This window comes from Anabrus simplex, chromosome 6, assembly GCF_040414725.1.
Source record: "Anabrus simplex isolate iqAnaSimp1 chromosome 6, ASM4041472v1, whole genome shotgun sequence".
NCBI lineage: Eukaryota > Metazoa > Arthropoda > Insecta > Orthoptera > Tettigoniidae > Anabrus > Anabrus simplex.
In genome coordinates, this window is record NC_090270.1 from 203404226 (window position 1) to 203422881 (window position 18656).

The following is an 18656-nucleotide window of genomic DNA, read 5'->3' on the forward strand; positions in this document are numbered from 1 at the left end:
CGTTCCCAACTCTAACAGAACAAAATGACTTAGGAGTGATGTTTGACAGTAAATTGTTATTTGTCCCCCACATACAAAAGATAACCGCACGAGCAATGTCACTTCTTGGTTTGTTGTATAGATTTTCTGACATCACCGATATCCACGCCCTCCGAGCCTACTATGTATCTTGCATCCTACCGATTATTCAATTCGCGTCTCCCATTTGGTCTACCTCTTCACCCACTAATCTGAATCATATTGACCGCGTGCAGTCATTCTTCTGTGCCATTGTTAGAGCCAGAGTATCTGATTGTCGAAACTTGAGCAGTAATCAGATACTAGACAAGTTAAACCTTCACCCGTTATCTAGTCGCAGGAAAGTAGCCGACCTTAGATTCCTATATAACGCTGTTAACGGTTTATTTCGTTCTCCTGAACCTGCATCCTTCTTTTCCATACATGTTCCAACTCGCAAAACCAGGATTAATACGCCCCTTCATATTCCGTATTGCCGCCTCTCTCTCGTTCAAAGAAGTTTATTTATCCGCATACCAACCCTCCTTAACTCTTTATCTTCTGACAGGAACTTGGACGTTTTTTCTTCGTATGCCTCCTTTAATCGATTCTTCCTTAACTTAACCTAGTTCATTTTCTTCATATTCCTTTTTTCTCTTCTCATTGCTGTCCTCTCTTTTGTACATAATATAATATTTATTTTTTACTGTACTATACCATTACTTAAGTGTTATATCTGTATTTATCTTACTGTGCCTAGCTATAAGTTCTTCTCTTCGTTTTACGTTCAACAATTTTTCTCGTTGTTTCTTTAGCCTTTATTTTTTGTTTTTGTATGTTGTGTCTCTAATTATGTTAGTTTATAATTTTTTCCTCTATATTTATCGTTAGATGTTTTTTCGTCATTATTCTTCCACTTTTCTTTATGCTTGCCTTGTGCTACTCTATTGTAAATATGTATTTCATTGCAGAACTCTGTAATTCGGCTTCTCACTGTTTTGGTTTCGCAAATAAATAAATAAATAAATAAATAAATAAATAAATAAATAAATAAATAAGAAAAAAAACATATGTCCTATGGTAGAAAATTAGGTCAGGAATGATCATTTGGTGCTTCTTCTTCAATTGGTTAAAATCCATTCAGGTAAGAGTACGTTAAAATAGAATATACGTTGAAAATTTTATCCGATGTACTGGTTGAAATATCTATCACTTTGACAGTAGTCTTCCATTTGTTGTTAGACTAACAGAACAAGATAGGCACTCTCCGGCATTCGATTTATCAACATTCTAACCACAGAGATTTACACAAGAAATGGAAGACTACGTCAAAGTGATAGATATTTCAACCAGTACATCGAATAAAATTTTCAACGTATATTCTATTTTAACGTACTCTTACCTGAATGGATTTTAACCAATTTAACTCGAGAGGAAGCACCAAATGATCATTCCTGACCTAATTTTCTACCATAGGACATATGTTTTTTATATATTCTATTCTGCAAATTCTACTTGCTGGTGAACACGATTATAATATTGACTTTCACCAAAAGTTAAAAGAAAAGGATCCATTTCAGTTCCAGACGAATGCCGATTGACAAACTTCTCACCAATATTAACAAATATTTTTTAGACAATATTGTAAAATTGTACTACAATTGTTTTAACTTGTTTTGTAATATTGACATCAAACTTTTTTTATCAAGATATCGAAAATAACTTTTAATATCACAACATCTCATTCCAATTTTATATGACTAATAGTTGTAAACAGTCTTAATTGTAATTATTTGTTTTAAGGTTATCCATTGTGCTGATGATGCCCATTAGGAAGGGCGAAACATGTTCACGATCTGCCTATTTTTAATAATTATTTAACCACAAAATGTGGTATTGTAAGTATTGACTAGGTTGACATTAAACGAATATTCTGGAAATTGTATGCATTCACTGTCATCAATACGGACCAAAAAATGAGGCTAATGACTTGTAACACACTCCAGTGCCGTGAGAAAATTTCTGCATTCATTATATCATTTCTCAGCCATGATTCAACTCCTATTACAATATCTGGTAAATATATATCTATTAAATTACTTAATTCTATTCCTTTCTTTACAATACTTCTACAGTTCAACACTAGAAATTTTATGTCATCCCTACTTTATTTCCAGTTCCCTGTTCCCTTATCACTGCTCCTGTTATGATAATAGAAACTACCGACTAAATAGTTATTAGTCGATAGTTCACATCTCTATGCTGCATATTCGTGTGGTGAAATGTGCCATGACTCTTGCTTGTTAGCCAATAGGTACATCAGGCTTCGTTTTTTTTCTGTGATTTTCTTTTCTCTTTCTTTCTTTCTTTCTTTCTTTCTTTCTTTCTTTCTTTCTTTCTCTCTTTCTTTCTCAAGTTCATCATCATCATCATCTTGAATAGTTTTCAGCTTTCAGCCGGGTCTGTTATTGATTCTGGAGCAAAGTCTTTTGACCGCATACCCTTACTGGTGCCAACCCTCCAAAGGATCAAAAAGGCTGCTCCTAACCTGGAGAACAGACACCCTTACTGTATAGCTGCCCTTAACTTGAGGATGCAGATGCTACTTAATGGGTTTTACAGGCATTATCTCTTCTGATGGACCACCATCCTCCCAAGAAGACCGCTCCACCCAACGTTGTTGGCCCTCCCAGGATTCAGGCTTTTTCCTCAAAGATATAAGCTTCATTGTTGTTTCCGTATTGAACTGAGATCACAGGAATGAGTTATTTATAAGGTTCAACCTATTCAGTACTAATTACGTGTTGTATAGATGTCATTTACAACATTTATTTAACATGGGACTGGTTTCGACATTTAAATGTCATCATCAGCCATAAACAAATCACAAACAAATGAGCAAGGACATAATAATTAAAATTGGTGTCGTGACACATTGAAATATGTACATTCCAAGATTAAGAGAAAATTTTGAAATGTTATCAAATCACAAAAGTCTTTATACGCCCATTCATACCGTATGTTAATACTGGTGTAGTGACACATTGAGATATGTACAATATTTTCTTATTAATCAAAGATTAATGTAAGGTTTCAACATATTATCAGAGTATAAAAGTTTTTACCTGCCTATTTATACCATGTGTCAAACAAACCGCCAAACAAATGAGCAATGGCGTAATAATTAAAATTGGCATAGTGACATATCGAAGCATGTACGTAGTTTTTCACCATTCAAAGATCAAAAGAAGGTTTTTTTGATGTTATCAAAGCATAAAATTCTTTATACGCCCATTCACAGAGGAGTGCGACAGGCTTCGGCAGCCAGCACAATTCCTAACCTCGCCTCAAGAAAGGGGCTTCATCCATTCTATCCCTGACCTGGTCAATGACTGGAAAACAGGTTGTAGGTTTTCGTTTTCATATTAACTTTATTGACCACATTGGACCACTTGAGTCTTCCATGTACACTTTTTATTTGAAGGTTGTACTGTTTCATTCTTCTTATCTGCCCAGTAATTCTTCATTCGTTCTGACCACAGTGTTCTTAATTCATCTGAAATCTCACAGGCCTTCTGTCGAGTTGAAAATTTGTGATTCTTAAGAAGGGTGGTAATTTTATTCTTGTTCTTTGCATCTGTAATTTTGAGTCCAACTGTTTTGAGATCCTCTTGAATTTCTTTGATCCAATGCCCTCCTGTCTTCTTTCCCAGATTTCTCATAACTAGTTGTCATATAATCCTGTTTTCTGGTAATCAAAATTTTATTAGCACTTCTAATCCACTGTAGATAAAGTAAGAGAAATTGAATATACACTCTTTCTCTAGACTGGACCATGTAATAGTGTTATGTATGTTGTGTAGATATCCTGACACAAAAACTTAGCATACCTGTACAGAAGAATCAGTGTCAAACTTTGTACACTTAGTTCTGTGCTGTGGTCTTTTGTAATAAAGTGAAAGGTGTATCTTGTAAAGGCTGCCCCAGACTGTAAATTCTTAGCATAGGGCTTTTAGTGTTGGGAGTGTCTGAGGACATGTTCAAATCGCCTGGTGCAGGTCTTTATATTTGATGTCCATGTGCGACCTGTGCATTTGGGTGTGTGATGATGAGGTAGGGAGAGGGTTAAACCCAGTCTCAGCACATAGCCCACTTCTATAATACCCATATAATGGTCCGTTATTGGACATTATAAATTTTCCAGCTAACTCATTCTTGGTTGCCTGCGTTTCGCCCTCGTGTGCTAAGTTAGGCTCGTCAGTTGGGACTTAGCACACCACCCAAGACGCAAGGCTGTGCATACCGTGGAGGCCACTGCATAGGCTGTAGGCTATTTGAAGCCGCCAGCAGTGCCAATGCAATATGAGAGCTATGTCTCATTTCCAAAAATAGATGCCTGCCTGGCCATCAAATGATGTAGATGTTGATTCCCAAAGGGAACGTAAAATATTTGTCCTGAATGAGTAAATTTATAATACCAATATAATGGTCCATTATTGGACATTATAAATTTTCCAGCTAACTCATTCTTGCCTGCGTTTCGCCCTGAATGAGTTAGCTGGAAAATTTATAATGTCCAATAACGGACCATTATATTGGTATTATAAATTTACTCATTCAGGACAAATATTTTAGGTTCCCTTTGGGAATCAACATCTACATCATAGCCCACTTCTGTCGAATAACACCAAAGGGTCTGCTCAAGGCTTAGCTTCGCCATCCGATGAATGAATCACTATCAACAACATTGTATTCCCTCATCCATATGAACACTGATGCAAAGTTTTAAATTGAATCTAGGCTTTTGGCTCACAATCTAGCGACTACAAATTGTATACCTCCACCTCTCCTATCCTGCCGGCCAACATTCTGATGGGGAATTTCTTTTCCACCAACAGGACTCAAATCAGCTAACCATGGTATTTAACTATAAAAACTTGATGCCTTAATGATCATGGCCACAGGGTGGGCTTTGTGCTACATGTAAACAACTTTGTCAAGTCTTTAACAAAGTTTTACTATAAGCTGTTTATAGGATTTTATGAAACATTTTTTCTTAAGTTTCACATATATTATGAGTAAACATCCTCCCCCTTTTATTTTCGAGCATAATGAAAGCACTAACAGAAATTGGTTTCAATCCATGCTTATCCAACTTACTTACGGGTACATTCGCGTGAAGTAATGTGCTCATCGTAGAAGTCGATCATGATGGCCTCTGTGCATCGATCGCACTTCTTGTACAGATGTCTTGTTTCACACTCCTCTGAAACAGAATGGCTGATGCAGTATGTGCTTCCATGCAACAAAATTCATCCTGCACATTGTAAATATATGTGATAATTAATCAACAACTTTTATATCTTTAACAGACTATCCATTTTTGGTTAGAATGGGAATTCATTACCAATTTGTGGAGAATTATAAAGCTTGATTAGAAACAAAATTGCTATATGTCTCTTAACTGTCCCTGAATGAATTATATATATATCAGTTCAGTGGAGAACTAAACACAACATTTATTTGACTTGAATATTTTCTAAATGACACATCTTTACAAAACAGTCACTCTTAATGAGTGAAAATTTACTTTAAAATCTTTTGTTATATTTACATTTCTTCAGTGCCCAAATTAATAATATCAAGCTTTATTTAAAAATATCTAACTGAAATGATAGGCACCCAAGCACTAATTGCTTACTATAGTGTACAATACCGAAGGTTCATAACCAATAATGAAATTCAGCGCTGCAAGCAGAAGTAGCATTATTACTAATCATCAGAAAATGCATTGAGCTGACCCATAGTGAACACTGAAAAGACTGCAGTACATTCTTGAAACTTGGTAATAGGTTCTCTTGTATTACACTGAATCCTAATAGAATCTGTAACCTCCTAATAAGTACGGTTACAAGTAATAGTTTACAATAATAATAATATTTGCTACCACTGTGCAAACACATCGTTACACAGGAACACATTTTGATGCAAGGAGGAATGATAATAAATTGCACGAAATTAAAATCATAACAAACAGGTTAACAAACATGACGGCTAAGAAAGGATAGTGTGGAAGGTGGCTGGGAACCATATCCAGGCGGTGGAAGGTATTGGCATCGCTGAAGAAGCAAAGTCAGTGATGATTTCAAATTAATATACAGTTTACTTAGAATTAAGTTGAAATGAAAGCTCAATGATCCACAAAATTACACCTTTTAAAATCGGAAATAAATCAAACAATAATTACAATGATTACCCAGAAGGTTCAAATTCAGTGATTCTACTTCATACAACTTTAGGTCGGAACATTTCACACATGGCATAACGTTTAAATTACATAGAACTGTCAGAAGGAATAAAATTTAGGTAACATAATACCGTTAGAAGGCTATTCATAGAAAATAAGGAAAATACAACATTTAAGATAATTATCCTAGTGCAGCGCATCTTTAGTAGGCAGCCTCCTCAAAAACACTTCGGAGGAAGGTGCCTGTACTAAAAGTGAATACATCTAGGATGACGCAGAACTGAGAGACAGCCCCAAGGGGAAATTAATAGTTTATAATTACACCGAAAGGCATTGAACACACAATTTACGAAAACAACAAAATGGGAACTGTCTTTTTACAAATGTGACGTGGCTTACCGAAAAGGCTGAAGCTGAAGGAAACACAGGTAAGCTCCGGCAAGAGAAATGAAAAGAAACACTACATTTGAAAATAAATACCTGAATGAAAAAACAAGTAAGTGCTTACCTGGTGGAGGGGCCAAGAAGACCCGTCACCTTGTAGAAGGCAACCTTTCCCTTCACTGGTCAAACAGAAAAGACGCCTTGGAAGAGCAAGGCTCTAGCAAAACGCTTCTCTCCAGAAATTAGGAAACCTTACAACAACCAATGAGCGTCCGATCTTTTTCTTTAACCTACCAATCACATTTACGTTTATTTTCTCCAATTAGGGCCCAGAAATTAGTGCTGACAAAGAACATTGTGAAGCATCGAGAAGTTACGAAATTGATGCAATATGGTAAAACCGGAAATATCCCATGCCGATCTGGCGCGTGTGCTACAGGGTGTTTCCTAATACATCTTACTTTAATCTTACCCACGACAAAGAAACAATCTTGAAGCCATAATAAATACACTACATACCTAATTAATACATAAACATATACTATTCCTCGCCGTCTTCCAAGTCCAAGTAATCACTACACCATCCTAAACAGTGTTCGTTCAGTTTCTCTGGAACTGGTGTTACTCTCACAGATTCTTGAATGGAGTCATTTAGAATTCAATTAAGCCTGGTCACTCCATGGGCCCTCTTATCATCCTCATCTCAACTGGATCAAGTTTCTGGTAATCCTATTTCTTTGTAACTCAGCTTTCTGAGCCATACAGAATGGCCGAAAGGATGACTGTTTTATTAATTTTACTCTTGAGTTGCAGTGGGCACTTCTTTTTACATAAAATTCATGTAGCTGTATGCTACTTTGCCTGGCCATTGTTTATCCAATTGGTAATGTCTCCATTGATGTTCGCATTATGTCTTAGTGATCCTTCTCAGTACTCCTAGGTACCTCATCATCATCCTCACCATTATAGAACCCCTCCAGTGTGCCGGGTAGGATGGTGTTGAACGAGTCTTCGCCATTGTTGTCTGTCCAGGAATGCCTTCTCTCTCACCACTAACTCCCTATTCCCTTCTCTTCTCTCCACATCCTCTCTCAACTGGTGTAGCCATTTGTTCCTAGGTCTTCCCACTGCCCTTCTTCCTTCAACCCTTCCTTTTAGGCATGCACATGGTGTTCTTGTGCCAGGCATTCACTTTACATGTCCATACCATGATATAGATGTTGATTCCCATAGGGAACCTGAAATATTTGTCCCAAATGAGTAAATTTATATTGGTATTACAAATTCCCTATGGGAATCAACATCTATATCATCTAATGGCCAGGCAGGCATCAATTTTTGGTAATGAGATAAAGCCCCTCATAGTGCATTGGCACTGCCGGTGGCTCCAAGTAGCCTAAGCAGTGGCCTCCATGTTATGCACTAGCCATGTGTCATTCAATCAATCAATCAATACTGATCTGCATTTAGGGCAGTCGCCCAGGTGGCAGATTCCCTATCTGTTGCTTTCCTAGCCCTTTCCGAAATGATTTCAAAGAAATTGGAAATTTATTGAACATCTCTCTTGGTAAGTTATTCCAATCCCTAACTCCCCTTCCTATAAATGAATATTTGCCCCAGTTTGTCCTCTTGAATTCCAACTTTATCTTCACATTGTGATCTTTCCTACTTTTATAAATGCCATTCAAACCTATTCGTCTACTAATGTCATTCCACGCCATCTCTCCGCTGACAGCTCGGAACATACCACTTAGTCGAGCAGCTCTTCTTCTTTCTCTCAATTCTTCCCAACCCAAACATTGCAACATTTTTGTAACGCTACTCTTTTGTCGGAAATCACCCAGAACAAATCGAGCTGCTTTTCTTTGGATTTTTCCAGTTCTTGAATCAGGTAATCCTGGTGAGGGTCCCATACACTGGAACCATACTCTAGTTGGGGTCTTACCAGAGACTTATATGCACTCTCCTTTACATCCTTACTACAACCCCTGAACACCCTCATAACCATGTGCAGAGATCGGTACCCTTTATTTACAATCCCATTTATGTGATTACCCCAGTGAAGATCTTTCCTTATATTAACACCTAGATACTTACAATGATCCCCAAAAGGAACTTTCATCCCATCAATGTAGTAATTAAAACTGAGAGGACTTTTCCTATTTGTGAAACTCACAACCTGACTTTTAGCCCCGTTTATCAACATACCATTGTCTGCTGTCCATCTCACAACATTTTCGAGGTCACGTTGCAGTTGCTCACAATCTTGTAACTTATTTATCACTCTATAGAGAATAACATCATCCACAAAAAGCCTTACCTCCGATTCCACTCCTTTACTCATATCATTTATATATATAAGAAAACATAAAGGTCCGATAACACTGCCCTGAGGAACTCCCCTCTCAACTATTACAGGGTCAGACAAAGCTTCACCTACTCTAACTCTCTGAGATCTATTTTCTAGAAATATAGCAACCCATTCAGTCACTCTTTTGTCTAGTCCAATTGCACTCATTTTTGCCAGTAGTCTCCCATGATCCACCCTATCAAATGCTTTAGACATGTCAATCGCGATACAGTCCATTTGACCACCAGAATCCAAGATATCTGCTATATCTTGCTGGAATCCTACAAGTTGAGCTTCAGTGGAATAACCTTTCCTAAAACCGAATTGCCTTCTATCGAACCAGTTATTAATTTCACAAACATGTCTAATATAATCAGAAAGAATGCCTTCCCAAAGCTTATATACAATGCATGTCAAACTTACTGGCCTGTAATTTTCAGCTTTATGTCTATCACCCTTTCCTTTATACACAGGGGCTACTATAGCAACTCTCCATTCATCTGGTATAGCTCCTTCGACCAAACAATAATCAAATAAGTACTTCAGATATGGTACTATATTCCAACTCATTGTCTTTAGTATATCCCCAGAAATCTGATCAATTCCAGCCGCTTTTCTAGTTTTCAACTTTTGTATCTTATTGTAAATGTCATTGTTATCATATGCAAATTTTATTATTTCTTTGGCCTTAGTCTCTTCCTCTATCTCGACATTATCCTTGTTACCAACAATCTTTAGATACTGCTGACTGAATACTTCCGCCTTTTGAAGATCCTCACATACACACTCCCCTTGTTCATTAATTATTCCTGGAATGTCCTTCTTGGAACCTGTTTCTGCCTTAAAATACCTATACACACTTGGGTGAAACGCTGGCAACCAGGAATGAGTTAGCTGGAAAATTTATAATGTCCAATAACGGACCATTTATATTGTCCATACCATGCTAGTCTCGAAGTCCTTAACTCCTCTTCTATCAGCTGGGCTGAGTGGCTTAGACAGTTGGGACACTGGCCTTCTGATCCCAACTTGGCAGTACTGATCCTGGCTCAGTCCCATGGTATTTGAAGGTGCTGAAATATGTCAGCCTCGTGTCGGTAGATTTACTGGCATGTAAAAGAACTCCTACGGGACTCAATTCCAGCACCTCGGCATCTCAGAAAACCCGTAAAAGTAGTTAGTGGGATGTAAAGCCATAAAATTATTTATTATCCTATTCTATTGAGTCCACTTCCAGTTCCATTCTGATGGCATCATTCCTTTATATAGTCCTTGCGTGTATTTTTGAGGGTAGTTCGTGGAAACTTCATTTCACATGCTTGCAATTTACTGACTTCTCTCTCTTTCAGTATACATGTTTCTAGACTTTATGTGAGAATGGGCACAAAGTCTTACGAGGTTGTAGAAGTTGGAACTGCTAGCCACTCTGTTATCTGAAGTATCCCTGCTGGAAATCATACTCCCAAGGTATTTGAACACCTGTACACATTGAATGTTTTCACCTTCAAGCTTTATGTGGCAGCCAGTATCTTCCCTACTCATTTTCAGTGGAACAGTTTTTGTTGTGCTAACTTTCATCTGATACTGTTTGAACTTTGCTACCCATTCATCCAGCCTAGTTTGTACTTCTACATCTGTCTTCCCGCAAATGGTTACATCATCAGCAAACATCAATGTGTCTGGTCCTCTATTTCATCCTCTTTTCAGATTTTTAAGAAAACTCTCCATGACAGTAATGAATAGCAATGGTGAGAGTGCACTCCCTTGTTTTTCCTTGTTTTTTTTTTTTTTTGCTAGTTGCTTTACGTCGCACCGACGTCTTACGGCGACGATGGAATAGGAAAGGCCTAGGAAATGGAAGGAAGCGGCCATGGCCTTAATTAAGGTACAGCTCCGGCATTTGCCTGGTGTGAAAATGGGAAACCACGGAAAACCATCTTCACTCCCTTGTTGGACACCCTGTGTGGTATTAAACCATTCTGAAGAACCATCACCAGCACACACACACACACACACACACACACACACACACACACACACGCACGCACGCACGCACGCACGCACGCACACAGAGAGAGAGAGAGTTGTGGTACAGCATCTGGATCTTGCCTATGAGGTATTCAGGCACTTCCAGCTCTCTGAGGCACTTCCATATGACTGGTCTAGACACCCAATCGTATGCCTTTTCTGGATCTAAGAATACTACAGTTACGTCTGTCCCTCTCTCCCAGTACTGTGCCATTAACATCCTTAGAATGAAGATCAGGTCTGTTGTTCTTCTGTTGGTTCTAAATCCATGCTGTTCTTCTTCTAGGACAGGTTCTATCACTGCTCGCAGTCTGGTTTCAATAATTGTTTCCATTATTTTCAGACCAAGGGAGAGAAGAGTGATACCCATATAGTTGGCACACTTCCTCCTGCAATATTTTTTTAAATAAAGGGATAATAATACCTTTTGCCATGTTTTCCAGTACCCAATTTTCACACCATGTTGCTCTCAAAGTTCTGTATAGCCACTGCACTCCAGGTATTCATGCTGGTTTGATCATGTCGGCAGTAACTTCATTAATACCAACTGACGTTTTTAAAAAATAATAATAATAAATGCTATTTGTTCGGGGCGTTGACCTGGAAAGATCTTTTGCCCCTACTTGCACCATATGTGAGGAACCTGCGTGTATTTTGTAAATGGCGGAAGTGTAAAGTGTTGAATGTGAGGAAAGGAATGTTAAGGATGACACAAACACCCAGTCACCAGCCCAGGGATATTAATGATTTACAATTAAAAACCCCTGATCCGGCCAGGAATCAAACCCGGGGCTGCCAAGTGACAGGTGGATGCATTGCCCCCTACACTGCAAGGCCAGACACCAGCTGACCTACTACTTTTCATCTTTTTTAGAGCAATTTTCACCTTAGACCATGTAATTGGAACATCATCTGTCCTCAACCTGTCTTCGAACTTTTCAGTAGTTTCTCCCTTGTTCAGCAATGCATTGAAATAGATCTTCATTTCATTTCTAATTTCTTCTTGCTCCTGACTACATTTCCATTTACTGTTTCTTGTGTTGTGTTCTCTTTGTCACATCTCTTGCTTTTAATCAGGCTGTACAGCATCTTCATATTCCCTTTACTATCTTCCTCTAGTTTTGGGGTAAATTCACCCCAGTACTTTTACTTCTTTTCTCTCACAATCCTTTTCACTTCTAATTTCCTATTTCGGTATTCTTGGTCTAGCTTTTGTATTTTTTCATCTCTGAGTTGACTATTGTCACTATTTATGGCTCTTTCAACATCCCTCACTTACTTGGCCTTATTTAGTTTTTCTATCACCTCTTTCGCTCAGTCACTCCACAAGGATGTCCTTTTATTAATTACTTTCCTGTTTGTTCTTCTGCACTACTGAGGGAACTAGTTTTAAAATTATTCCATTCCACCTCACTACAGCTGAACTCTGACATTGGAAACTTGCTTTTGATCATTTCTTGGAACTTAGATTCTTATATGAAGGTATCTGTGTCAATATCTTTTCATTTCCAATTTTTAATCCTTCATGAATAGATATCTTCATGGAAAATTTGCAATACAAGTATTCTGTCTGTTCTGCTTAAGACGCCTTGGCATCTCCGACAACCATAAAAGTAGATGGCAAGTTAAGCCAATAACATTATTATTATTATGTTCTGCTTAAGTCCATTATTTTTTCTAACACTTCCTGCCACATGTTTCAAGTTTTCCTTGTAGTGGCTCCTCTTTGCAGATGACAAAGTGTTTGTAAGTGAAAGTGTATTGCAATATGAGGACACAGTGAAACAAAAAATAAAAGAATACAAAGTTACAAAGTGATGAATCCCTGGAAGTTACTGAAGTGGACACAGTGACTGAAAGTATTCATTCATTCATTTCACATGTCTAGGATATCAATTTTACATAGTTAAATAGAGAAATCTGGAAGTTTATAAACTACATTACTAGATGGAATGTGAGTATCAAAATTCAGCAGTCTTGACGGCCTTATCATTAAGAGAAATTAAAGTAGATCATTCATGCTGCAACTTTCAGGCAGATTTCTGCAGATTAACAGATGTTGTGGATCCCGTAAATCACCACACTCGCAATACTCGTCTTCAATGACGTATTTCCATTTCTTCAGGTTCACCTTGCATCTCGACACTCCAGTTCTCAGCCTATTTAACGTCTTCCATATAGCATATGGCAAATGATAGCCTGCCGCAGGTATCTTCTTAACATTCTCCCAGTGCTCTTCAGGTAACAAATCTCGCCACAGTTGGAGCTGACGTTTACTAGGTGATGATGTAATTGCCACTGTAGACTGCAAGAAGCTCTTTCTTGATCTTAGCCTTGGAAGCTGTTGTTTGTGTCTGTACAGGGGATGTCTCAGATCAGACTCCTGCTTCTTCTTCTCCATTTCCGCAGCTGTTCTTCTCCAAATATCTGGTTGTGCTATTCCCGTGACTTGATACATTTTATGGATAGGAGCTCGCCTCAGACATCCTATCACAATGTGTTCAGTCTCATTCAGAACTACATCAACCTGTCTAACATGTGCAGAGTACCGCCTAACTGGTGCCGAGTATTCTGCTGCTGAAAAACACAATTGCAAGGCAGATGTACGGAGTACATTTGCCTCTGCACCTCACGTGGTGCCAGTTAGTTTACGAATGATGTTATTTCTAGCAGATACTTCCAGCTTCATCTCTGAGTTTTGAATGTGAGGGAGCGATTCAACTTTACTCTTAGATATTTTGAAGCGTCACAGTAAGGCAGTTGTTGTCCCCACCATGTTATGTTTAACTTCCTTTCAAAGCCTTCCAACTGTTCTGTTTCATGTCACCGAGCTCGATAGCTGCAGTCGCTTAAGTGCGGCCAGTATCCAATAATCGGGAGATAGTGGGTTCGAGCCCCACTGTCGGCAGCCCTGAAGATGGTTTTCCATGGTTTCCCATTTTCACACTAGGCAAATGCCGGGGCTGTACCTTAATTAAGGCCACGGCCGCTTCCTTCCACTTTCTAGACCTATCCTATCCCATCGTCGCCATAAGACCTATCTGTGTCGGTGCGACGTTAAGCAAAATAGCTGTTTCATGTCTGACTGTGACATCAGATTGCACCATTTATCTCTTCTGGAAGCTGACAGAGTATGCAAAAGATATTTTCCTGTCTCAATTATTTCTTCATTGAATGATTTTCTTCAAACAGTTTTTTGTATCTCTCTAGGACAGATTTGGATTTTTTATCAAGCCCAGGGATGTAGGGAGATGACTTTCACAATTTCAATAAAATTATCATAACCCTCTGGAGATGGGTACATTTTTAGAACTTCTTTATCAATTTCTTGTGTGAACTTTTCACATTCAGCTCGTTTGAAATTAAATTGTCTTTTAAACTGAACAGTGTCTGGTTTCACGACTGTTTCAACAGTACAGATAATGGGCCGGTGCTGTGTATGCAGTATTGGCTCTCCAATATCCTTCTTTGTCTGCTTTGCAAGATGTTTCACTAATAAAGATGTTATCTGGGTTATATCCAACATGCCATCTTCTACTGTTGAAAGATGATAGCAACTTTGGGTCATGAATGAGTACTAAGCCTGTCCGTTCAATCCAGTCTTCAAGGTCCTCTCCATTTTTATCTCTTTTCCTATAACCCCAAGATGTGCTATGGCAGTTGACTGAAGGTTGAACTAGTGAAAAAAAAAAAAGAAGCCTATCAAGAGCTCAGTGATAAGTTTTCATTCTTGACAAAGCTGACAGTTATATATGGTAACAAGATAGCAATAAACCTTCAAAATTATTAACCACAAGACTTGAGTGATTCAATTGTTGAAGACTGCATTCACTTTCATGATTTGTTGATGAGTCTCCCTGAGCTACCCACAATAATTTAGAAATATGTGCTCTAAAGATGAATAAGAACTGCAAGGGGTACAGTATATTCCTACTTCAGAATCCCATCAGGATATTCTTAATTCCTGCCACTAACTGCACCAAAGAACGATCCTTCTCAGTGCTCCGAAAAGTGAAATATTGCCCTCATTCATTGATGTCCATTGACTGTCCAAATGCCATGGCTGTAATCTTCATAGAATCTGAGCTAGTAAGAGGTATGAAGTATGATGACATAATAAACAAGATTTATTTTTGTTTGTTAAGAAGGAAACCATACTTTCCATTGTTGACTTAGTCAAATAGGACATAAAAACTTTCCAGTCTGTCAAACACACAAAATTTCAATAAAAATTATAGTATGTATTTTTTACAGGTATGTTTATAGTGTTGTAATTTTTATTGAAATTTTGTGTGTTTGACAGACTGGAAAGTTTTATGTCCTATTTAATAAACAAGATCTCAGCAGGGCAAATTCAGCGAGAGGTGCTGTGATACAGTCATAATCATTTAACAGGTATGTTAAATTAATTTATAAAATTTAAAAAAGAACATTTTAATAGCTTTGGTTTTTGTAAAGATTTAGGATTATTCTGAAATAGTTTTAATTCATGCTTATGAATGATAGTCACATAAGGAATGGGTGTGATAAAATAATGATGGTGGCAGAATGTTGAAATACTGCACTCACTGAAGTTCAACATCTTTCTGTTTTGTGAGGAGTATTTTGTGAGGTGGGTGAGTTTGAGATAATATTTGCTTAAGAGACTATGGATTTCCTTTTTACAGGTAGAAAATAACTTACCTAACAGGTGTTGCGAGAACAAGGCTATTTCCACCACCTGCTTGCAGTGTGAACATCTCGTCAGCATGGGACAAGAGCGCCAGTAATGGACATTGAGTCCTTCTTCAGTGAAGGACTCTGCTCGGACCAGGCAGAAGATACACATCCTACACAAAGATTAAAAATCTGTGGTACTAAGGTAGAACCAGATATGTCCAAAAACCTGATTTTTCAGGAGTCGCATTTTAAAGTTTGCCAGATTACCCAAAATCAGTTTTAATTCCGATTAGCTCGTAATTGATGTGGTAAGGTCATCAAAGGGTTTTCAACCATTCTGTGTGGGCATTGTTGTAAAAATTTCAAAGAGACATATCATGCTTTGCCTTAGTAGATTCAATACAAATTGTTTATTTTGCTAGCGACATATATATTGTTATCTATATAGGGTTTTGCCAACTTAAATCTAGTTACTCTATGTAAATATTGGTATTAAATACAAAAAAATCACATTTTTGGACATATCTGATTCTGCTTTAGTACCACAGAAATAACAGAAGCCATACTCAAATGACTTACTGGTATGTAAAATAAAAGAATGATAATAATCTGAAAAGACATTGGAGTTCACTGTATTTACTTCATATATAGGACTGACAACCATTGTCCTATTTTTAATGCTAAATACTGTAGTTTTACATGAGCAGAGACCATTAAGCACTTTATTAACATCCACAATTTTTGAAAACATATTACAAGCAGTTAATATATAATCAAAGATAAGGTTTTTTTTAAAGTTTGACTATGGATCTCTTTCCTAGATACCATCCTTGTAATTGTGGGCTTTAGTGTACACAATTTTATGTTAGACCCTGTGGATATCACAGATATACCTGAAGGTCCATTTGTATTTATAATTGAGTGTCTTGGCATTATGATGTTGGGTCCTAAGACAGTGATGCTATTGCATGAACTAACAGAATTTTGTTATTTCACCACTGGCTACAAATGCACTTGAGGGAATGGCAGAGACCGAGTGAGTGGCTATGCATTTTGGGTCACACAGCTGTCAGCTTTCATTTAGGAGCGTGAGTTCAAATCAAACTGTCGGCAGCCCTGAAGATGGTTTTCCATGTTTTCCCATCTTCACACCAAGCAAATTAAGGCCATGGTCGCTTCTTTTCCCATACCTACCTACCCCACTACTGCCATAAAACTTGCCTGTGACAGTACAATGCTAAACAAGTAGTAGTAGTAGTAGTAGTAGTAGTAGTAGTAGTAGTAGTAGTAGTAGTAGTAGTAGTAGTAGTAGTAGTAGCCGGAGGAGTGGGAGGGGAAACATATTTTTAAAACCTGAGCTCAGCAAGTATAAACAATGCAACATTTAACAAAGCAACTTCAATAATTTTTGAGCAGATTCACTGCCTTTCTTATCAGATAGCTCATCAACTGACTTCATAAGGCTAAGTGAACTCCTTTCTGACTTCCATTTTTGCACAAGCCAAAAATAAAACTGACGCTGAGGCAATGAAAATAATCTAGTTGGCAGTCAAAAGTGATACAGATAGTTGTTTAAGGTATATATCACAACATTTTGTAATGCATTGGCCATCTGCAAGATTGAGTGAAGTGATGATGGAGCTGTTGTTATTCTTGTGTCTCATCTAGCAGGTGCCAGAGTGCCATACATGTAGTTATAAAATGCTGCCAAAAATTAGCTGTTGTTGGGAAGGGTACTTCACGACTCTTTTTGATGCACATCTCTTGTATGACCGACTAGTGACACTGTGTTGACAGATAGGTTTGAGCATCAGGTAAAATCACAGCAAACAACATAGTATCCCAGTGCACACAACAGGAGACTCTTGGAAAACAATTTGCCCACAAAAGGCTTCCATAAGAAGACACCAGTTAAAGTGTCACCTGCTGTGCTTTGAGACAAGTATTTATGTATTAAGTATAACTATGTATTTTCAGTTAGCCTGTTATTCCTTGAAACATATTTTAGTAGTACAGAGCCTATGTTTTTGTTGATGTTTAGCCGAAAAACAGAAATGCATTTGTGGTTTGTATTAGTTATTTCATTTGTACTGGTCAGGACCCCTATTTTTGTGAAAATAGAAAACATTTTCTCTGAAAATTAAGAACATACAACATTATCTGATGAACTGGATATAAATAAACTTCCCCCTACTACTGAATAATTAAAAAAAAAAAAAAGGAAAACATACAAAATTATTACAAATCTGGGTCTGCTTTTTGGATAAGTTGAAATTCTTTTTCTCCGCTTGACTGCAGCCAAGGACCCAGGTTCATCTATGTCAATTCGATCACTATCAGATCCATCAGATCAAAATCAAAATCTCTTTATTTGCAAATGAGGTGCCTACCTCGGTGGCAAATGGTACACTAAAATACATTATTGTCAAGCACTAAATATTAAATTAACAAGAGAACAAAATTTTCCTATAATACAATATTATACAATTTACGCTAACAATTTTTTCTATTAAACACACAGCTCATCCTTAGTAAATTTATATTGTTTACAAAATTCTTCTAATAATATCTCCTGTACTACTTACAAATATAGTCAACTGATATACTTTATGTGGAATTACTTCAAATGATACTGTACAACTGGTATAAGATTAAATTTTACATTGCATTTATTTACTTTTTTCTGTTTTCCTTTACCCATTCTGGAACCTAAGTAGCATAACGACCTGCTGCGTCTTAACCAGAGCCCCTTTTGCCACCACTTTTCAGAGTTCCTGAAGGGCCTTCACAGCTACCGTAGCGGTCCCAGGGCCCTCGAAGTCCCCACTGTACTTCACCCCTACAGGCAGTCCCCTACTTTGGCTGTCCAAACTCCTTAGACTTAGATGTTGCTCTATGAATGTCACTCAAGTCCAAAACACATGGAAATATAAGAGGCGATCAAAAGGTTTCTGTTTGACAGCTGTACAGTCCTGAATTGGGATAAGAACC

The 18656-nt window shown here is 37.7% G+C and overlaps 1 protein-coding gene across 1 annotated transcript in view; it reads right to left on the reverse strand.

Annotated features, from left to right (window-relative positions):
• LOC136875653 (centrosomal protein of 104 kDa) overlaps positions 1-18656 on the reverse strand; it is a 321673-nt gene that overhangs the window by 41573 nt on the left and 261444 nt on the right. Inside the window, exons 15-16 of the mRNA XM_067149196.2 lie at positions 15690-15835; positions 5162-5263 (exon numbers count right to left, since the gene is read on the reverse strand). Coding sequence (XP_067005297.2) covers positions 5162-5263; positions 15690-15835 — 248 coding nt within the window. The remainder of the gene's footprint in view (positions 1-5161; positions 5264-15689; positions 15836-18656) is intronic.